Here is a 23,824-nt window from a genome sequence, read left to right as displayed (position 1 = left end):
TTATGAGGATTCCCGGGGAGAGCCCATCTCCCTTGTTGCAGTGGATTAGGGCATCCCTATATTTAAGGATGGATGTGGGGTAAGGAAGACCTGCTTTTGATATGTCTCCTAACGAGCATACACAGTGACAGTGACGTGCTGCAGAGGAAGAATATGTTTGCATTAACTTCATCTCCTCTATTGGGAACATGGAAGTTTTTCCACCCTTCCTGCTTCTTGCTAAATTTTTCTCCTTTTGGGTTTCAACTAATATGTTTATCTTCCTGGAGCTGATAATCCAAGGTACTTGGGAGTCAGCATACCAATCTTTGGAAGAGGGAAGTCTTTCATCCAGAAAGATTCAAAGAGTTGCAAATGCCATCTAAAGAAAGAGATCCCAGTAAAGTACACTGTTAGAGAAACAAAGAAGATACAAAATAAAGGTATCAAGAACTTTGTTGCTATTAGGAAAGTCATTTAAAGGTATGAATAGAGTCCACCCAGTTCAGCCTAAGGAGTGGAGAAATGCATGACACAATATAAAAGGGTGAGAGGTGCCTAGCAGTCACTGACAATGGAGTTAAAGAATCAATAAAAAAAAGGGTACAGTATCCTTCAGATGCTGCATAAGAAGTAAAGTATTTAAAAAGGATTTCTGGAAAAAGTATTAAATCTAGGACTGAGTTCTAATTCAATATTGGGACTGTGTATATATTCTAACCACCTCCATTGGGGAGAGTCAAATAGAAGTAAATTGGGAAATAACAGAAGATTAAAGCCAGCTTTAATCTGTGTGATTGGAGGAGTTTAAAGAATTGGATACAAGGAGGAATTCTATGTAAATACAGAGCTTCCACTAGAATAGACTTTATCAAGAAGTAGAGTCAGAAGTTTATTTTGTCTGTCTACAGTTTATTATTTATTGTTGCTGTCAAGCGAATGAGAGAAGTGTAAATATTATTAACTAATTTGAACAAATTATCAGAGAAGAAGCTGGAAACCACCTATCCTCTGCTGTGTGTTATTTGGATGCTGAGACTGTATAATTTTGTTATTGTTTACTTTGCTTTTGTTTTATTATTGCATATTTGTTTGTCATAAGTTTGGTCTAATTTGCTTATGTATGTCTAATTGTAAACCACCAAAATTTGTGGAGTGATGTAATAGAAATATTTTAAATAAATAGATAAATAAAATAATTATTGATGCTGTGCACTAAGAATGGAAACAGGGCATAATTGCAAAAAGGATCTGGGTATAAGAGCTATTGTTCATCCCCATATATTTGGAACTCGTGGCCTCAGTTGAATAGAGACTGAGAGGAGTTGCAGAAAAGGTCCGTCTCTACATTTTCTTTCTATGTGCCCATGGGTGCCAAGTAAAAGGATCCGTTTCACCCAGGAGTTACATTTAGTTTTTCTATGTCATTCCCGTTATTGGCTACATTAATATATATAGTAGTACATAGTTTCTAGTTACACTGCATTATTGACAATTATATATATATATATATTTTTATTTATTTTTTATTTTAAAGAGTTGAAGAGTTATACAAAAGAATGGAGAATCCTGGATGCATAGCAGTTGATGCCAGCCCTTCAAGAGAAGAAGTTATCAGGAATGTTTTACACTTAATTAAAAATCATTGCTTAATCTAGTGGCTTTTCGTATGTAATCAGATTTGTGTGTAAAAACTGCATGGAATAACAGCACATTTCTGAGCAGGGCCACCAAAGCAGTTAGAACTTGTCATGCCCTTGAAAGGTGGGTTACAAATAAAAAATAATAAACACACTTGGAATGAATTTGACAGAAAAGAACATTTGTGCAAAAGCTTACTGTCAGATTTTTTTCCTGATCTTTCCAGAAGTTGCAGGAAGTTAATGCGTTACATAATAAAATAGTAACAAAACAAATTATGGCAAATAAGACCAAAATAACCACCTAGTCTGCTGAGTTGACTTACGTGTGTGAGCAGATGGGCATACTAGTGCCACAATATCACTTTTTCACCCAAAATATTTGAATAATAATATCTTTGGCACTTGAAGGTGTGAGAGTCAGCACACAAATGCCAAAAAAGTATTAAAAAAAAAAGAAAAGGGGTTTATTGGTTGTAGGAATTGTATTTTGCAATTCAAAGTCTCTCAGCAGAGCCCTGACATTCTTAAGGTCTCCATACAGGTCTTTCCTGCTACCCTAAGAAAACAGCAGTCAGCTCATTAAAATATTCATGAACCTAACTGGTGTGAAGAGTTAAAAAGCTGCAGCAGTACTATCTGCAACATAATTCATTGTTGTCCAGGTGTGATTTTGCAAAGCTGCTGACTTTTGAGCTGCAAATGTGCTTCTACAGAAATGTCATGGCATTATGAACACTTTCAAATCGAAAATGGGATTTCAGGTGAAAGCTTCCCATGTACATTAAATATGTTTGACATAAACTGTATTTTTAGATACACAAATTACATATATATGTAATTTATGCAACTGTATAAAAAATAAAATTATACATTGTATAAAATATATAATAAAAATAGTTTGGTAACTACTAATGTTTATGTAAGATTCACGGTAGCTCTCTTGGTTTTATATATATATATATATATATATATATATATATATATATATCTCAATTGATGAATTAGTTCATCGATAAGAAAGAAAACAGAAAGTTTTGCAGAATACAAATTTTGTGTCACAATGCAGATTATTATGTATGTATCATAAGCAGAACTAATACAGTCATACTAGAAATGTAACAACATTTTGGAAGTTTTCCATATGTTCCTTTGACAAATAAATAGTCTTCTAAATTTTTTTGTTGTGTCTAAATGTTTTGCTTTTTTAAATTAATTAATTTTGCCTTTCTCTTTTCTGTTTACTTGTCTTGCCCTTTCTGTGCCCTCTCCCATTTCTGTCTCCATTGTTTGTCTTTTCCCTCTCCTTCCTTCCTTCCTTCCTTCCAATTTCTTGTCCCCCAACTCCTTTCCCCTCAGTGTTTTATTCATTGCTCTCTTCCTAGCCCCCACCCCTTTATGAATGAACCTGTTCTGACTCTATTTTACCAGGGATGCACAAACTAGTTTGAATCGACCTTGACTAGTAAATTACAGCCTGGTTTGGGTTTAACAAAATTTGTGTATTTCTCTGAGATCCATGGGAAAATTCTGTTAGATTTTTCCTGCAGATGTCAACAGAATTGGAATAAGATCCACTGAGCTGCTTAAATCAAAAGTAGATTTGTTTGACTTCAAGCAGGATTTCTGAGTATCCACAGCAGATTTTGCAACAAGTGACCTAGCTATTTCAGTATAACCCCCTAGATTCATCAACATGCATTAACAGATTGATAATGCCCGTGTTAAGAAAAAGGGATGTGTTTAGAATTACCACACCATGTGGTGACTTACCTCTTTGCATAGTGCAGTAAACTTATTGCATCCTGCAATAATTCCTATTTTTGAGAGAGAGAGAGAGAGAGAGAGAGAGAGAGAGAGAGAGAGAGAGAGAGAGAGAGAGAGAGAGCTTGATGGTACCCATAGAGTCCAACAAGCTAGGGTGAGAGAACATAGTAGAAATGGCATCTTTGTGAGACTTTCCTCACTCCAAATGATGTCAAATCTTCACCGAGGTGTACTGTGCTGTTTGTACATCTCACTCTACAAGAGAAACTGGCCCCTAAACCCTGAAGCACCACCAACACCTCACCTTGAGCTATTAGATGGTCCTCCTATTGAGATATAAATAGTTGCACACTGTGAGGCCTTCTCTAGAGATTCTCTCTCCCTCCCCTGCATGACCAAAATGCAATTCTAAAAATGTATTACAAATTGCATTATGGCCATGTCAGGCATATTGCACAATCTAACACCACGAAAATAGTGTAGTTATTTCCAGCATTAAAACTGTGTGATAGCATGCATTATGCTATTGCACAGTGCAATATTGCCCCTCATTTTCCTAAATTCCACTAAACTCCTCCCTGATCTCGCCCCTCCCAAAAATTTGCATTCACGCTGTGCTTTACTGTTCTTATCGCATGCCTTATGGCATTATTGCATGTGTTAATGCCATAGTGCATTTTGATGAATGACCGTATAAGTTTGTGGACCAATTTCACAGTTATGAACTGGCCTACCTCCTTGAAAAATGTGTGTAAACCAATTTGACAACCTATGTATGGGGGTTTGTGTGGGTTAATCACATTGTTTAGAGAACTATTTGTAAACAGATTTGTATATCCTATTTTGAATCATGCAGTGGAGTCAGTAATTGCCCTCATACTAAGATACAAGAATACAGTGCTACTATTCCACTATTTATCCAAATAAGTAGAATGTGGCAGTTGACAGAAAATTGGGGTTGCAGGGGAACAATGAGGGAAGAGTTGCATAAGGGCAGCAATAGCCACAGGAGGAGCAAGTGGCAGTGGATGGGGTGCATGAATGGTGCTGATGACTGGGAGCATCTGTAGCAGCATTGGGGAGTGTGTTGGAAATAGTGCCATGCTTCCACAGCAAAAGGCAAAATCTGTGGCAGGTGTTGTAGTCTTGGAATTGTGGCAAATTGGAGATCTTAATTATAATAAAACTTCACCTGAAATATAAAAATGCATTTGTTTTTCATATTTGAACACTAAGGGCCGTATTTAAAAGGGTTACGCGCATAAGGTACACGCGTAATCCTTTTAAAAAAACCCTGTGCGCGCCGAGCCTATTTTGCATAGGCTCGGCAGCGCACGCAAGCCCCGGGATGCACGTAAGTCCCGGGGCTTGCAAAAAGGGGCGGTTGGGGGCGTGGCCAGGGGCGCGGTTTTGGATCGGGGGTGTGTTCGGGGGGCGTGTGGGCGGTCCAGGGGCATGGCCGAGTGCCCTGACACAGCGGCCTGTGTCAGGGCCTGCTGTACCGGCTCACGTAAGTTACTACTGCCCGGAGGCAGTAGTAAGGGGTAGATTTTCAAAAACCGCGAATAGGCGTACTTTTGTTGGCGCTCCAGGCGCCAACAAAAGTACGCTGGATTTCAGTAGATACGCGCGTAGCCGCACGTATCCGCTGAAATCCGGGATCGGCGCGCGCAAGGCTATCGATTTCGTATAGCCGGCGTGCACCGAGCCGCGCAGCCTACCCCCGTTCCCTCCGAGGCAGCTCCGAAATCGGAGCAGCCTCGGAGGGAACTTTCTTTTGCCCTCCCCTCACCTTCTCCTCCCTTCCCCTACCTAACCCACCCGCCCAGCCCTGTCTAAACCCCCCCCTTACCTTTGTTGGGGGATTTACGCCTCCCGGAGGGAGAAGTAAATCCCCGCGCGCCAGCGGGCCACTAGCGCGCCGAGACGCGATCTGGGGGCGGGTCCGGAGGGCGCGGCCACGCCCCCGGGCCACCCCGGGCTGAAGCCACGCCCCCGGGCCTGCCCCCGGAACGCTCCCGACACGCCCCGAAAACGCCGCACGGTTCGGGCCCGCCCCCCGACACGCCCCCTCCGAAAACCCCGGGACTTACGCGAGTCCCGGGGCTCTGCGCACGCCGGTAGGCCTATGTAAAATAGGCTCACCGGCGCGCAGGGCCCTGCTCGCCTAAATCCGCCCGGATTTGGGCGGATTTAGGCGAGCAGGGCTCTGAAAATCCGCCCCTAAGTTTTCTGATAAAGGTGCGGGGGGGGGGGGTCTAGCTTGGGCCAGGAGGGTGGGTTAGGTAGGGGAAGGGAGGGGAAGGTGCGGGGGGGTGGAAGGAAAGTTCCCTCCGAGGCCCTCCGATTTTGGAGCGGCCTCGGAGGGAACGGGCAGCGCACGCTGGGCTCGGCGCGCGCGCGTTGCACAAATGTGCACCCCCTTGCGTGCGCCGACCTCGGATATTATAAGATACGCGCGGCCAAGCGCGTATCTTATAAAATCCAGCGTACTTTTGTTCGCACCTGATGGGCGAACAAAAGAACGCGCGTGCGCTCTCATTTAAAATGTACCCCAGCATCTATAGATATTTGTCATTTTTCCAATTATGAAGTTGGACATTGCATATAATAACCTCATAATGAGAGCCTAAGAAATGTAGTTATGGTATAGGGGAAGAAAGAGAGATGAGCAGAAGTCATTTGTTTTTATCAGTGCTCTGAAGTCTAAGCTCCCTCTCTTGTGAGCTGTAGTATCCTGATTTTTAGGGAAGCAGGACATTGTAAGCTTGAGTTAGAGGGATTCACATCTATTTTGATCTTTTAAACTGGAGGTTCTCAACCTTTTGGTTTCTAAACCCCCCCCCCCCCCCCCCCGAATACCATGACACAAGTATTTTAACTAATCAATTAAATATGTATATTTCGGTGTTATTGTAGTTTTTCATGAGTTTTTGTTAGACTTGTTGGACCCCTAGAAAGCCTTTTGTAGACCCTTAGTTGAAAATCCCTGCTTTAAATTTTACTTTGAATGACATAAAATAAAATAAAATGAATGTTTCTTTTAAAAGTAAGGTCACCTTCTGCCTTAATTTTACTAAGGAGATATAGATCATGCACATTTATCTTGACTGTACCATGAACAAAATGTAAAACACACCTCACTAGTGTAGGCAGCCATCTGGACAACCATTTTTCCATGTTCAGACCTTGCTGAAGAATATAGTCAGTCAAGGGGAAGAAGTTGTATGATTGAAAATGTCAAAGAGGAGCAGCTCTGCTGATTGATCATTCAGCCACCGGCACTATCTTTTTAGCAAATGAGGCGCATCAAGCTTTTACATCTGTGATAGTTTGTGCCTAAACCTCAAACAGAGGCTGACATATCATTTTTATTTTACTGTGTGTACCAACTTAGAAAAAAAAAGGTTTGATAGCACTGTGAACATTTCAAGCTTTAGAAATTCGAGAGGCTTTATTTTACATATTTGTCTGCTGGCAGCTCATGTTTGCCTAGTTACTGTATAAGAAAATCACTTGTTTTTAAACACTTTCAGCTGCTGCTGTAGATAAATGAATTTGGACAGGGTGAGTCTTGAAACAGTTGAACTCAAAAGTTAAGCAGCTGTTACATTTCAGTGTCCTTGGAGAGCACCTGTTTCAGGTAAGCAATTTCTCTTTCTGCAAGTACAAGATTGGAAGGTGGGCAATGTAACCCCAATATTTAAAAAGGGCTCCAGGAAGCTATAGACCGGTGAGCCTGACTTCAGTGCTGGGAAAAATTCTGGAAACTAATAAAGAATAAAATCACAAAAGATTTAGATAAACATGATTTAATGGGACACAGCCAGCATGGATTTACCCAAGGGAAGTCTTGCCTCATCTCCTCGGGCCAGTGCTTCTGTGCTATACAAAGACTGTCTGTGCTTCCTGCTCTTCGGGGTTGAGCATACGTCGTCTTTGGAGACCTGACTCGGGCTTCCCTGCTCTGGGGGTTGTCCTACGTCATTACATCAGCATCTCCTTCGCTGTGCAGATCCGCCCCTCGGGGTTGCCTCTCTGGAATTCCTCCTGCATGGCCAGTCTCGGCCTCCCTCTCTACGGCCTGCCTAGCACCTTCCCCCTCAGGAATCTCTGCCCAGGTATTATCTCCAGCTGTTCTACCTACTGGGGGATTCTTCAGGGCTCCTTGGGATCTCTCCACAACCTCACCCAGAGCTCCCAGCTGTGCCTGACCTCGCCTCCTGACGGTGTGGACATGTGGGGCTCCTCCCCAAAGGTGGTAACAACTCTAATCTTGGGCCAAGGGTCCACCTACCCACAAACCATAACATTTACTCTCTCAGATAATAGAAGGACGGGTTACAGTGGATGTAACCACATCCACTGTAACCAGAGAATGTGGTTACAGTGTAACTGGGTTTAAAAAAGGTTTGGATAAGTTCCTAGAGGAAAAATCCATAAACTGCTATTAATTAATAAGCAATATTAGCTTGAGATTTATTTAATGTTTAGATACTTGCCAGGTACTTGTGACTTAGATTGGCCACTGTTGGAAACAGGATACTGGGCTTGATGGACCCTTGCTCCGAACCAGTGTGGCAAGTCTCATGTTCTTAAGTTTTAATGCAGGAGCACCTATACTTTCTCTCCCATTTGAAAAATATAATCTATATTATACATGTAAAAAGAATTGCAAAATTTATGTGTAATACCCCAAACTAAATGCTAAGGCAGAGGTATTTTAAAGTATGCACAACACCGCTCTGTAAATAGTTTTGTTTGTGTACTCAGACTTATCTGTTTGATATTACTTTCACTAGTTAATCCAGACCTTCACCAGTTTACTGTTAGCCCTTAATCCTGAACACTCAGCAGTTCACACAGTCCTCTTACCCAAAACCTGCAGACATCAAACTAATCCAATTTCAGTTGCATGAGTAAATTAGTAGACATAAAAGTGTTTAGATAAGTTTCCTAATGTATGTGCATATACCTCTTGCAAAATAGCAATTTGTGTGCTTACTTCTGAACTCTGCCCTGGAATGCCATTAGATCACTTCTTTTTCCCCCATTAAAATGAATGAACAGTACTGCAAATATGTGTGTACTCGCAAAGTTTATAAAATATCATATATGCACATGTATGCTGCTAGTGCATGTATATGCACTAGCAGCATACTATTTTTATGTGCACAAAGCCCACATGATTCTTTGAAAAGTCACCTGTAAGTCAGTAATTTTCAATAGTGGGCATAACTTAGCACATACATGCGTAAATAGGTGTGCCTAAGGTTATGCTTGTATGTTATTAACTGTGCAATGGGAGCTGCATGGCTTATAAAATATCATGTATCACTGCCCCAAATGTACACATTTACAGGTGAATTTTCAATGGAGTTACGCATGTATACTATAGCATACATATAGCAATTTTCAAAAGTCATTTATCCACGTTAAGTGCACTTAAAATGGGTAAAACCTATTCATAATTCAATGGCAAATATTGTAATAATTTTCAAAAGCCAACTTAGGCCTGGATTTTCCATTCTCGCAGAGAATGGTGAATTCTGCGGTAATGGGGGGCGGGGGGGGGGGGCGAAGGGGAGAGCGGGCCTGTGAAAGCCGGCAGCGATCGCACCACCGCGGTGTTATCGCTGCCGGCTTTCGCACCCAATAGAACCACTGTCAAAGGTGGTGCTTTTGGGTGCGCTACTGGTGACGATAATGTAACTTACCTTATCGCCGCCACCGAAGATACCACTGCGTCCACTTTCTTGCCGCCCCGACTCCGCCCCCGACTATTACTAGTCCAGATGGTAAGGGACCTAGGGCCATCTAGTGACGAACCGAAGGGTTGGTCACACTCCTCCCTCCCCATCATAAAAATTCTGTGAGAGACAGGGACACTTGCTCGAATACAATTTTTCCATGGCACTGAACATAAAAATTGAAATAAGTAACAAGACATGGTAGATGTTGCAATACCTGGCCTCACAATCCAAGTGAAACCTACATCCAGCATAGGCAAAAGGCTCAGAACCTTACTTAGACACACATTACAAATGCAACACATTGCATTTACAACTTCCTCTTCATTCTCCTGGAGGGAGAATCCTCTGCTCCATCGCCTTCTCCAGTTCTCCTGAGGGGAGAACCCTTTACTAGATGTAATTACCTGCTCCCTAGAGGGAGGAACTATACCCAGTGAGTCATCACCCACACTCCTTAAACTTTAGCTTAACCTCTACCATGTACCCTGTGGAGGTACTACTTAATCACAATACACCTTCTTCTGATCTCCAGGGGGAAGATCTTTGCAACTGCCTCTTATCTGCTCCTTACACATGGCCTGTGAAAGGAAAAATCATTAGATGTAAAGGAACCAGGACAAAGGATCATGCCAAAGATGTTAACCTACAAAGAAAATAGATTAGAAGGTGAAATACAAAATATAGTGGGAAATGTTATACACTTAATCCTGGTAAAAAATACATACATAGAAATGATGGCAAAAAAAGACCAAACGGCCCATCTAGTCTGCCCAGCAAGCTCCCACACTTATTTTCCTATACTTATCTGTTTCACTGACCACCAAGTTCAGGGCCCTTATTGGTAATTGTTTGATTCGAATTTCCTGCCACCACTTTTTTATGCATTTTTTGAACATTTTATATATTTTTATGATTTTCTGAATTTTCTTTTGACCAACTGTAAATACAAATTTTATTATTCACACCTATTAAATATAATTTCTTCTTTACTCAAAAAAATTAAATAAATCAGTCCCTTCCTTTCAGGGAAAAATGAATGTCCAATTTTTAACTAGTAGGTTCTTCTGATTTTCTTGGCCTCTGGTCCAGGCCAGGTCATCTGGTTGATGGAAGAATTCTCACTAGGAAACAGAGGGTAAAGCTTACAGTTCTTTTGTAACTGGAGCCTCCACAGGCCAAACAGAACAAGCTACAACAAAGTACAAATGAACAACATACAGAGACATTTTTAAGTCCCTTCTGAGGTATCAAGAATATTTTTCTTCACACCACCTCACAGGGAGATTAACTCTTCAATTTCCTCTTCCTTGGTCTTGATCTTTTTGGCTGGATCATATTGGTCAGGGCTGGGCTTTTTTTATTGTTCTTCTGTTGGATAACAAGCAGTTGATAGCATGGGTTTGGCAGTCTCTTGATCTCAACTGGTAGACCACAGCATTTTAATAAATGTTCCACCAGTCTCATTTCTGCCACTTTTTGGTCAATAGCTCGTCTGTAAAGAAGGGTGCTCCCTTACTCCTTGTGGGTTGGTAGAATCTTTAATTATGGTTCGATCAACATGTTCAGCTAATCAGGCATCTCTGTTTTCCTCCATAAAATTAATTATATGCACAGGCACATATGGATATTGTAATCCAAATATCCCCTGCACTTTCTTGTATACAATTCTCTGTTCATGAGAAACTCAGTGTAGGGAGTTAAATCACTCAACTGGCTGGGAACCACCCAGGATTAATCTCTCACTCCCTTAGGTAAAGGCTGGTCAAGCAGGTCTTCTCTGGTGAACTCAGTGTCCCTTGATTTTTCATTGGACATGGAGCATGGTTTTTGGGGATGTGCAGAGCAAACGTTTATGTTCATAAGTCCATAAGTCGAAAGGGGGTCCCATTTGCGGTCAATATGGACATATGGAGAATTCCATAAGTTGAGTCTATGTCCATATGTGCAAATAAAAATTTAAACCCCTCACCCTCCTTAATCCCCCCCCCCCAAGACTTACCAAAACTCCCTGGTGGTCCAGCGGGGTCAGGATGCCATTTCTGACCTCCTTTGCAAGGAGCACGTGACGTCGGCGCCACGTCGGAGTGACGCGGCGTCACGTGATTCCCCGCGGGTTCGCTCCGGGACCCTCGTTCGACCCAAAAGGAACTTTTGGCCAGCTTGGGGGTGTTGGCGCCGACGTCACGTGCTCCTCGCAAAGGAGTTCAGAAATGGCAGAAATGGCGTCCTGACTCCTCGCTGGACCACCAGGGAGTTGTGGTAAGTCTTTGGGGGGGGATTAAGGAAGGTGAGGGGTTTAAATTTTTATTTTGGATCAACAATCGCGATTTCCAACATATTCAACATAGCTATGTTGAATAAGTTGGAAATCCGATCGTTTTCGCCTCATCACTTTTTTAAGTTAAAAAAAAAAATAAGTAGCGTTTTACATTTAAGTTCAAAACGAATGCACACCCCTAATGGTTTTCCTCATCTTGCTTTGCAGGGAGATCCATTCAGAGGTGTAGATCCCGCGCCAGAAGAAATGCCAGAGCTAGATGCTACTGTAGGTAATTCCATTGCCATCCAGTAGAGCTCTTGGAACGTTTTAGGTCCTCTAAACATAGGGTTAGATTTTAAAAGAAGTGTGCGCGGCCTACATGTGCGCCCTCTACCTGGCGCATACACATGTACGCCCAATTTTATAACATGTGCGCCCAGGCGCGTGCATGTTATAGAATCCGGGGTCAGTGCATGCAAGGGGGTGCCCAATTGTGCACCTTGTATGCGCCGAGTCACACTGCCTTCCTTCCCAGGCCAAGAGGGAACTTCCCTTCTCCCTAGCCTGACCTTCCCACTTTTTCCCCTAACCTTCCCCTCCAGCCCTACTCTACCCCCCTCTGACAGTTATTTTATCTTTTGCACCTGCCTCTGGGCAGGCGCAAGTTGCATGCGCTGGCCAACTGCTGGCGTGCAATCCATGGAAAAGCACAAATATGTCCGCTGTGCCGTGAGCCTGACCCTTCCCCCGCCCCGTAATGAGTGGGCCGTCACTTTTGTACTGTTCTGTTGGTTGCATACTGTATATGCTGCAAGTGATATTAGATGCATACGACACATTCAGTTTCTCTCTTGTCATGTTCCTCTTCCCGTCAACCTCCAAGTATGGAACAATTGCCATTTTGGTGAGTTTCATGTTTTTTTCTGATACATCATTTTTTTCACAATATGGTCGCATATCTTCCCTTTCCATATCAGGGACACACTGTTGCACAACTTCACCTGTGTACCATTATATGTAAACCTTTGTTGAGGTGTTGGTGGTTCCCCTTGGGACATAAAAGTATTTATAAGTCAGGACTGCTCTTACCATCATTCCCCTCCTTCCCAGGGTGTGAACTCTTTCTGTGGGGGAGGGGGGGGAGAAGAGAATCTCTGTAGCCCAGATAATAGAGAGTCTCTTCTATAGTGTGTGTTTCTTTCTGGTGTGGTGTTCTGCTCAAGGATAGACAGGCTGGACTCACACTGGGTGTTCAAATCATATTTACTGATCATTTCCAAAAGGTCAATAATTGTCCCACAAACATTCAACAACTGAAACTATACAGTTGAACTATTTACCTGGTATCTCTGCTGGGGTGCTGGTGTCCATCTTTCCAGATCCTAGGAGGGAGCTTGCCACTGCCTACTCATCCACGCAACAGCTCGGTAGAGGGAGAATCCTATGGAGAAGCCCTATGCCACAAAAAGATCCTCACTGAGTTCAAAGTTCAGTCTGATGTCCACAGCCTGTGTCCCAATCCCTTTGGGGTGGAGATCTGATTGGGAGTCTCCCAAGGCTTGATGGTATAACCTTGAAGGATCCCTCAGGGAGAGAGGCCAAGTGTTTCAGTTCAGCTTATAGCTCTCTATCTCCTTTATCAGGTTGTGCAGAGGGATGGGATAAAAACCTTCACATGAACAAAAAGGGGGAAAAAATCCAAAAGTCTCCATCTAAAACTCACATGCTAGGTAGTGTTGTTATTGGTCTTGCTTCCTCTAGGGAGTAGAGGGGGTTGCTCACAGGTCTCCAGCCTCTGCTCTCAGGATTAGAGGGGGTTGCTCCTTTCCTAAGGCACAGAGTGTTCCCCAGAATGAGAAAAAACTTATCAAAACTGGACCAAAATGTACAAAACACCTTAACTCTACAAAAGGGAGGCAGACCCTCTCAGACATGGAGTGTACTGAGAAGGGATCGCCTCTAAATTCAAGAAAACACCAAGCTGGGTTAGTCAGCCCAGCTCAGCAGGGAGAAAACAAAAGCAACTTCTTACTCCTCAACCTCTAACTCAAAATGACCACACTCTGTACTCCTCTAACTCTGCCTTATGCACTTGAGATAGCCAATCCAGTAAGCTCAGAGAAGAGACTGAAAGAGAATGGAAAATCCTACGCTGTTACTAGTCCAGCTGTAAGGGACCTAAGGCCAACTAGTGACCAACAGTAGGGTTGGTCACGTAAAGTTGACTGTTGTATGTATGCATCTCACTTCTGAAAATACTTGATTGTGGAATTACAAGCACCAGTTCACTGAGACCTTCATTAGTTGATCCAGACCTTCATCTATTTATCTAACCTTCCAGCAGTGCACCCACGCAAGGGATGTGCGTTTGTTTGAATTTAAAGGGTAAAATGCAGTGAATGAGACCATTTTTTTGTTTCATTTGTGGACCCCCAAAATGAAAGGAGGCTACTCATCATTTTAAAAGAAAATTTTAATTTCACATGTTTATGTTTTCTATTCAAGTCTATGGCACATTAAAATCTATGGTTGTACTGATGCAGAAAGGAACTAACTGGTAACTTTAGCAACCAACTCTCATCCGTGTGACATAGCTGAGGTGGGAGAATTGGCAACGAGATCGGTTGGAGTACAAATCATGATAAAACATTTATTTAACTAGCCTATAGCTGCCATATGGATAAAGTGATGCTGAAGGCCTCTGACCGAAAGATCTGAATATGGGCAAAGAAATTCCATTTGCTCTGTTGGATTTTTCAGAGAAGGTTCTCTTTTCAGAAGCTCTCTGAGTCTAAAGAAAAGCTTTAATAAAGTAGACACTTGCATTGGCAAAATGATTTTTCTGATCTTTTCTGTTGCAGCAATTCACCTCATTGTGACAGAGAGGCAATAACACTGCTTTCTGTGTTCTCTGTGGGCAGGGTATGAGTAGAGATTAAAGCAGTGCCAGTTATTTTTGTCTCTCTGTCTGATACAACACAATATGCAATGCAGTGAGGTTATCTACACACAGACTGAAGTCAAGAGAAGCACAGTCTTGCCAGCCTTCTTGGTTCTGTTTCTAACAGATTTTTTGTTTTTGTAAAAGGAATCAGTTAACAGTCCATACAGTTCAACTATATACGTGTGTGTGTGTATGTGTGTGTATGTGTATAACAGGGATAGCTCTAGAAAGACAGAAAATGGGCTTATGTCACCACTAGAAAGCTTTTGCTAACTCTGCTTGGCAAGTTGGCTCTGTGCCTGCTAAGCACAGACATGAACCTAATCTTTGAACTTGATTGAGTGTGTGACAGACACATTCATTTGATTCTAGAGTGTAATGTGAGTGCTGGAAAAGTATCAATAAATTCTATTGTGATATCAAAACCCTAGGAGGCACTTCAAATTCCATCATGCCACTGCAAGGAAAGGGCAAAATGGCAGGAGCGGAGGATTTGTTGTAGACCTAGCCATGCCTATGAGAAGTATAAATATAAGTTAGTTTTCTATCTAATGCCAGCAATGCCCCCCCTGCGAACATAATCTTAGGTAATAAGGTTATACAAATAACCAAATTAGCACGTAATTTAGGAGTCTGGATTGATTCTAATTTATCTTTATCCCAGCATATCTCTAAAATAGTAAAAAGCTTGTTCTTCAAAAGAAGCATGTATTGAAACAACTTTGTCCTTTATTGTTCTCCCATGATTACCGATCAGTGTTGCAGGCGTTAATTTTTTCGGGCATAGATTATTGTAATGGCTTATACATTATATGTTGGTTTGATTATAAGTATGTTGCTGTAAACTGCTTTGGTCAATGTTATATTGGTAAAACGGTATATAAATACGCTAAATAAATAAATAAATAAGTTGTACTAGTAGCAGTGAGAAAAAAAGGAGTCCTACCACTAAACTTGAATGAGACTTTTTTAGCTGCTGAAAGTCAGTAGTAGAAGCCAGCTGAAGCCATAAGAATATGAAATGAGGAGAGCATGTACCACCACCACCACCTGTCCTCTCCCTCTTGTTTTGGAGCAAGGGCATGAGATAGGATAGCCATCCAAGACTGACATCAGAATAAGAACAGATGAAGTGCAATACCCAAAGCCAGCAGTGCACTATTCCATGATTACTGATTCTGAGGTAATGGAGATTAATTCTGAGGAAGAATCTTGCCTGGGTTTCCTTGAATTAGAAGATATTGAAGAGCTAGTAGCTGAATACAATTTGGAAGCCCTAGTCAGTAATGTCTTAGCTTCCACTGAGGTGATAGATGGTACTGACAATGTTAAAAGCAGCCTCCAGGAAGAGCAGGTAGTGCAGATAGATTACATAAGTAAAGCCCCTGGCTGCTTCCTCACAGTCTATCTTCAACCTCAAATCCAGTGCCAGCATCAGCCCACAAGGATGCTAAAGAAGAGATCATGCAAGACATCCTTGGTCTGGAGTCACCTTAAAGTGAGGGAGGACCTATGTTTTGCTCAGTGTATTCACTGCAGTAAGGCCATTAATTGAGGGAATATATTGGGGCATCTGACAAATCCTAATATGCAGTATCGCCTGCAGAAGCAGCACCCACTAATATTGGTACCAGGGGAGTGTGGCAGTACTAACTGGGGTCCCCTCTATCACTCAAAGCAAAAGCTATAGTAAAGGGCCCTCCAACAATCAGGTGGCAGGCCAGCAGCCCCCTGCCATGTGTCTGCAGTAGCAACCCATCATAAAGGAAATGGGATGGTGTTCTGTATTACTGTCCTGGGGCAAAAGGCAAGCAGCATATTAAATAGTAAGGAGGTGAATCAGAGAAAGCATTGCCCTAGATGAACAGCCTATGCAGATAGTGGAGAACCCAGGCTTTAAATGTCTGCAGCACCTGTTAGCCCTCATAGAAAGTTCCATTCAGGACTATGTTTAGTAGGCAGGTTATCCCTACCCTACACAGCCTGTGCCATAGTTGCAAAAGGGCTAAGGCAAAGGTGAGTAGCATGCATTTTACTAGTGATATCCGGATCAGCGTAAAGCCTACACATGCTTGCCTCTCCCTGATGGCACACTGGTGGGAGCTGACCAAGACAGGGACAGACAGCAGCTCTTGAAGGGATCAAGCATCAGAGTGCAGGTGGACTGTGCTGTACACCCATGTAATAGATAGTCCTCATATCTTGTACAATTTTCCCATCATCCATAAGAAAGATGCTGGAGAATTGGCAGCTAGACTGGATAGGTAGGAGTCGTCATGCAGGTTTCTTTGTGACAGACAGTGATGGAAATATGATAAGAGCAATGGAAGATAGGGGCTTGCAAGGGATCTACTGCTTTGCAAACATCCTACACACGGCAATAAAGGATGCCCTGTAGCCAGGGCCCAAGAAACACAGGATTCCAGTCCTGAAACACCTGATAGAGAGATGCAGGAAATTAGTGTGGGAATTTTATTGAAGTACGAAGGGTGAGAGTTTTCTCCAAAAGAAGCAGGACAAATTTGGGATGCCTTATATGCATCTGATTCAAGATGCTGGCACCTGATGGAATTCCAGCAATCTGATGCTGCAGAGTTTAATGGTGCAGTAGACATCCCTTCATGTTTTGTCTCTGGAAACAGAGATAGATGTGGATTTGCGTCTGACAGGGGAGTGTATTTGTTTGCAACGTATTGGCAATCCGCAACGTATATGCCATATTCGTTGTATTCATGGGGGTCTCGAAACATATGGCGAACCCCCACGAATACAACGTATCACTAACGAATAAACCCCCACCCACCTGACTCCCCCAAGACTTGCCAAAAGTCCCTGGTGGTCCAGCGGGGTCCTGAATTGAACTGTCTCTTCTGACACAGGCCATAGCTAAAGCATATAACAAGAGAAACTATACCAGCAAAGTAGATCCCTGCAGAAATCTCTATGACATGCTATCTATAACAGATCCCATTAATAACATGGACATAGATCCTATGCCGATGCTGATCTTCCTTACCTCTTAAGGTCCACACATAGAAATAAATTAAGATACCATCACAATAGGCCATCATCAATAAATGTTATTCACATTAATGTGATCTCAGCCTTATATCTGATCATAGGTCTTATACCAATAAATTTATTTTTCGTTTCTTTTTTGATACAATTAAAATAATACAATATTAACAGTGTCTTTGAGAATATTCCAAAAGAGTACTTATCTCTATTGCATTTTGAGCACGTCCCAAAAATGAACTTATCTCTGTTGCACTCAATGGGGGAGATTTTTAAAAAATACACTCGTGCGTCCATGTGCGCGCGGTACCCGGCACATACACATGGATTAGCAACTGGTAGCGGATTGGGAGGGAACTGGGGAAGGCTGACGATGTGTCGCTGAGCGAATTTTGATAAACTGTGCCCCCCCCCCCCTTGCCCGCGCATGATATAAAATTGCTAATCCATGTGGAGTGGATTGGGAAGGAACTTCCCTTCCCCCCTACCTCACCTTCCCTACCCTTTCCCTCTTCTTCCCACCCCCAAATGCTAGCTTTTTGTTTGTTTTTACCTTGCTGAAGTAAGTTGCGCTTGCCAGGAGCCGGGTCTTCGGGACAGAGAACAATGGCGCTGGGCTGGCCCGCCCATCCCCGCCCAGAAAACACCCCTCGGTCTGCCCCTTTCAGGAAGGCCTGCACTTATGTGCGTATCGGCCTTTATGCATGTGGCTTGGCCTTTTTGAAAATAGGCTTGGCGTGCACTAGGCCCGGCCACGCGCATAAAGGCTGATTTTACATGGGCAGCCTTTTTGAAATCCACCTGAATATGTGAAGATGCAAGCTTCCTTCCTCCCAAAGCATATAATTATATTTTGCTATCTTCTTTAATGAAAGACACCAAACTCATTCAATTTTACATAGAACATTACGGTGGAATTAAAACAAAAGGCATTCTGCTAATAACTCAAACTTTATAACTGTCTGACTATCAGACATGCAGGGAAAAATGGGTGGGTGGGTGAGAGAGAGAGAGACTATCTACTAGAGATGTGAATCGTGAGATCGATCGTCTTAACGATCGATTTTGGCTGGTGGGGGAGGGAATCGGATCGATTTTGGCTGGTGGGGGAGGGAATCGGATCGTCGCGGTTTTGTTTTTTTTTTTTTTTTAAATCGTGTAAATCGTAAATCGGGGGAGGGCGGGAAAACCGGCACACTAAAACAACCCTAAAACCCATCCGACCCTTTAAAATAAATCCCCCATCCTCCAGAACCCCCCCCCCCCCCAAATGTCTTAAATTACCTGGGGTCCAGTGGGGGATCCCCGGTGTGATCTTCCACTCTCGGGCCACGGGTGCGTTAATAGAAATGGCGCCGGCACTGATCCCTGCTGACTTCCTAGTATGGGTTGTTGGAAATAAACCTTATATATCACACATGCATCCACTTTCCTACATACTGGCAATTATGGATGTTTGTCAGCAGGCCAGATAGCAGGGCCCTTAGACAACTGCAAGATGCAGTACTGTTGCACAGCCACTACCACCTCAAGGACCATATTTTTTGAAAGATTAGGGTTGCCTAACTGTAACCTCCTATCATACCCCCCATCAAACAAGTTTCACCTCTCCTCCATCCTAGCCAATTTTATATGCCTTCTGTCATGCATTCAGATAAATCCCTGGTGCTGAGGACATTATTTCTCATCAACCCCAATGCCTATTGACTCTCTCATTCTCCCACCCATCCCAGCCTTCCCCCTCCATCTCTTCTCTCAGTCCACTCCTGCCTATTTCCTCTTTCTCTCCTATTGTTCCTTGTTGGCTCCAGTTGGAGGAAGAAGGGGCGACAGAGTACTGGAGAGAGAAAAGTGAAAGAGAGGCTGGGAGGAAGGGAGAGAACTGAGGATCTCTCTGAATATTAGGGGTGCCCTATACCTACAGAGTTGGCAGCTATGGGTACTATGCTCCTTATATTTCAAGAAGCCCAGACACCCTCTTTTCATATTCCCAACATTACCTCCAGAATGTTTTTTTGGGAACTCAAGTGTTACCCTTTTCTGGTGCCTATGATGTGGGAGCAGTATGTAAGGCTGCTAACCAAACATTCTGTATGACATCCATAATACATGGCTTTGGTTATTTTTATAGAGAGACCCCAGGGGAGGTGTGGTTGTCTATTGCTGTTTGTGTCTTTCAGCATTAACACGAAAAGTAAACTATACCCCTGGAGATGTAGTTAAGGCTTTTGTGTTAACACATCTGCATTAAATTTTGAGATGTTTAACTTGCTTCTGGTTTCTCTATATTAATAGATAATGAAATGATTGAATAATTTGTGTCTCTTAATGTATGTTAAAAGTAATGCAAGTACATTAACACTACTTTGACTTGCATTTGGTGTCTGCATTAGTTTGCCTTAACTAAAAGGCATTGACATGCATTACCCCTTTCATTAACAACACTAGTGAGCTTTTGTAAATAGACACCTTAGATTAACTGTTTCTTGCTACAAGGACATTTTGACGGTGTGAACGATTTTGTAACATGATGTGTACAGTGATCCAACTATATACAGTAAATAATTGTATGATGCTGGACAGACCAGCAATTATGAAACATCTGTCATCCACAACACATAAACCTAAATACATGTCCTTTTAAAGTTGGTTTCTGTCATATCTTCTTTCTCTTAATTATTTTGTCCAGCAAAACAAATCCCTATAATATTATTACCCAAATCACCCAATTTTACCTTACCTTCCTTCCTCCTCCTCTCCTAGCTTTATTGAAGGTGCATTCTTCAGCATTTCAGCCGCTCTTCTTTCACTAGCTGTTACGATCCTGCCCACGAGGAGCGCGGGCAGGCCCTCACCTCCAGCAGGCCAGTCGGGCCGCTGACGCTGCTGCCTCCGTGGCAGCTCTGCTGCAGTGTCCGGGCTCCTCCCCGGCTGCCTCCAGCCCTGCACTGCAGGGTCTGCCCACCGGGAGCCTTCCCATGTGGCTGAGTCAGCTGTGTCAGCCCCTGTGTCTCCCCGACGCGTCTCTGCCGATCCCGGGGCTTTTCAGCCAGCAGGGAAGCCGTCCCTGCTGGTGCCTGCTTCTGCCCGAGTCCTCGACCGGCAGGTAGCCGTCCCTGCTGGTGCCTGTAGTTTCCCACAGCTCCCTGCAGCCAGCCTTACCTCTCCTCCTGCAGCCTGCTACAGCTTCCTGCTTCCTGCAGCCAGCACTTCTCTGTCTCTGCTTCAGTCCTGGCGGCTGGGAGCCGCTCCAGCAACCTGCCTTCACCCAGCTCTAGCCCAGGGCTGCTCCGCTGCTTCCCTGGGTTTTCCACGTGGCTGAGGACGCCACCAGCTTCCAGCTCATCTCTCCAGTTTCCTAGGGCGCGAGCACGCGCCTCTCGTCTGTTCTTCAAGGGCCAGCCAGGTGTGGCCCCTGCTGGCTCCTCCCTGGGCGTTGTCCACCTCAGCTCTACAAAGGGATTCAACGTTCAGTCTGTCTTTGCCTTCGCAAGGAGTTGGTCACTCCTGAGATCCTCGTTCCAGGAGCTGCCTTGTGTTCCAGCCTTCTGCAAGGTCCAATGTTCCATGTTTTCCATTGAAGCTTCTTGTCCAGTTGTTCCAGTCCTGATGTCTTCAGTTGTTCCAGTCCTGATGTCTTCAGTTGTTCCAGTCCTGATGTTCGCTTGTTCCTGTTCCTGCCTTGAGGTCTGATTCTTATCCGGTATCCATGATCCAGTCCAGATGTTACAAGCCTTGTACCTTGATCCTGAAACTCGCCTGAAAGCTAAGTACCTTGCCTTGAATCTCCTGAAAGCTAGCACCTTGATCCTGTGTCTTCCAATGTCCTGGTACCTCGCGGCAAGTCACGCCGTGGTCCGTGACCAGCCCTCGGGGCGGGCTGATTAGGGCCATCTGTGATGCAAGCCATGTACCTCGTTTCTAAGTCTCTGAGAAGTCCTTGTTCCTGATCCTGTTACCTGCCTTGGCTGCCGGTGTGCAGCAACCAGCTTCTTCCCTGTTACCTTGATGTCAGTGCCAGATCCAGTTCCTGATCCAGTCCTATATGTTCTGCCCTTCGTCCTTGTCTGGCCCCTGAGCCTTCTGGCCTGTTGGGCCCAGGAGTGGCCAACAGGTGGGATTCGTCCCTGCGCTTTGGAGCTTCCCTTCCTGCCAGCCGACGGGGCTTCGGATGTCAGTATCCCAGCATTGGAGTTCGCTTCGCCTGGTTCTCTCCTGCATTCTCCTGTTCTCAGCGTGGTCCGTGACCTGCCCTCCAAGGCAGTGTTGGGGGCGCGTGGGACAGGGTGGCCCTTGACTCAGTCCCAGGAGTGGTCTGAGCAGGGTGCCCTGAGGGACTGTGCTCCCGTCTTCCTTCAATCCTTGTTCCTGAGTCTACATCTGCACCTTCAGTACCTCACTTCTGAATCTACCCCTGCATCTTCAGTACCTCGCCTTTGAATCGACCTCTGCACCTTCAGTACCTTGCTTCTGAGTCTACGTCAGCACGCCCAGTATCTTGTCTCTGAGTCTTCGTCTGCACTTCCAGTATCTTGCTTCTGAGTCTACGTCAGCACGCCCAGTACCTTGCTTCTGAGTCTACGTCTGCACTCCCTGTACACTGCTTCTGAGTCTACGTCTGCACTTCCAGTACCCTGTTCCTGAGTCTCGTCTGAATCTATGTTCCAGTCTTCGCTGTCCTGGCCTCTGTCCGGCCTGCCGCTTCGTGCCGTACCCTGCGGCAGGTCCGAAAGGGCTGGGAACGGTCGGAGGACTGTTCACAAGACCAACATTGCGTTGTTGGGTCTTCCGAAGCATGCAGGTCCGGAGGAGGGCCTGTCGCCTGGTCATCACTCCAGCCTTGCTTCCGTCCTACCCATGCTCGGGCATGCCACGCCTCCCGCGGCCCTCTTCGGAATCCTCTGGGGTCGAGCTGCGGCCCAAGGACACACCTCTCTCAGGAAGTGGGATCGCTCTCCTAGCACTCCACAACACTAGCTTCCCCAATTTCTATAATCCTTGAAATTTTTGTTTCTCCACTGCCCCTCCTTGTGCAAAATCCCACTCCTATAGGTTTCAGAATCAGAATGCCTACTAGCCCAGCTAAGCAGTGAGAATACAATAGGGCTCCTAGTAGTCTACTGACCTCCTCAAGACAACATCATATCCATTCAAGAACTGTTAGTACTGATCACCAATATTTTAATCACATAGGAAACCTGTAATCCCACACAGCCAAATTTCTTGCCACCATTTTGGTTCTAGGTCTCTCTCAGGCAGTTAAATCTCCTATACATACTAGACCTGATTTTTCACATTGTAATGGAAAATCCAGAACATTATGCTGATGGCAATAAGATAACACTCCTATCATGGACTGATCCCTCAGTAATCAAGTTGTTCCTTTGCAGTGACTTTAAACAGGCAGACACAACTGGAATGTGACCCAAAACAAGAAATCTCAGATGCCACAAAACCTGCTAAATGTCCTAGAATTCCCCCCAAATAAAGGTTTGGAATGAAAATCTAGCAAAATCCTTAGACACAATAAAGTGTTATGCTCACTTTTGTACTCTCAAGAACTTTGAGCCATAAAATGTCAAGTGGAAGAACTAGAAATCGGTGTAAATCACTCCTTGAAACAGGATAGATTGCAATGCAAATTATAAATGACAACCCTTGATAAGGCCATAACAATGGCCAAAAAAGCATATTTCTTCCATTGTATTGTACAAACCCAAAATCCAAACAAGAAACAACTTGAAATAGTAAATGGCCTGCCAAAACCACCACCATAACAAAATCTTATCTTTAATTCTAAACTAACAGCAGACAAATGTTTCTTCTTTGTGAACAAAATCTCTGTCAACACCATCAAGATATCTCACACACAGGGACAAAGATAAGCTTGACCCCACCAAATACACCAGAGGTATTGGAATCATTTCCCGCAATCATGGAAGAAGGTCTCTGAAAGACTCTGGCTGCTCTGTATCCAACAGCTTGCACCTTTGATCCATGCCATCCACAATTATTAATTTCTCACTCTCTGAAGGCCTGCTCCTATAGAACTAAAACAAAGCTGTAGTGTGGTCACTAATAAAAAACAAATAAACCTAGATCCAGACAAACCTGTCAAATATCCCCTTCCTATGGAAACTAATTGAACAATTTGTAAGAGCTCAAATGAATGACTGGCTAGTAGGAAGAAACTGGAAGAACCCAGATCAATCAGGATTCAGAAAAGGCCATGGAATTGAAAGTATCCTAGTCCTGTTGGATGGTCTCCTGTGATAAAAAGGTAGAAGCCAGGCAGCAGTTCTAGTGCTATTGGATTTTTTGCTGCCTTTGACATCATATATCACAATATCATGTTATCACAACTAGGAGAAGCTAGCCTAAAGGATAAGGTCCTAACCTGGTTCAGTTCCTTTCTGTCAGAGAGGCAACAATCTGCACATTTTGCTGATACCATGTCAGCTCTGTG

General features: G+C 43.8%; 1 protein-coding gene across 1 annotated transcript in view; it reads left to right on the top strand.

The window, feature by feature from the left end:
* CMPK2 (cytidine/uridine monophosphate kinase 2) overlaps nt 1-2,740 on the top strand; it is a 48,535-nt gene extending 45,795 nt beyond the window's left edge. The window contains exon 5 of the mRNA XM_029595817.1: nt 1,517-2,740. Coding sequence (XP_029451677.1) covers nt 1,517-1,637 — 121 coding nt within the window. The 3' untranslated portion in view covers nt 1,638-2,740. The remainder of the gene's footprint in view (nt 1-1,516) is intronic.
* The last annotated feature ends 21,084 nt before the right edge of the window (nt 2,741-23,824 follow it).

This window comes from Rhinatrema bivittatum, chromosome 3 (genome assembly GCF_901001135.1).
Source record: "Rhinatrema bivittatum chromosome 3, aRhiBiv1.1, whole genome shotgun sequence".
In the NCBI taxonomy this organism is placed as follows: domain Eukaryota; kingdom Metazoa; phylum Chordata; class Amphibia; order Gymnophiona; family Rhinatrematidae; genus Rhinatrema; species Rhinatrema bivittatum.
Note: the sequence above shows the minus strand (reverse complement) of the source record. Positions and strands in the feature narration are given on the sequence as shown.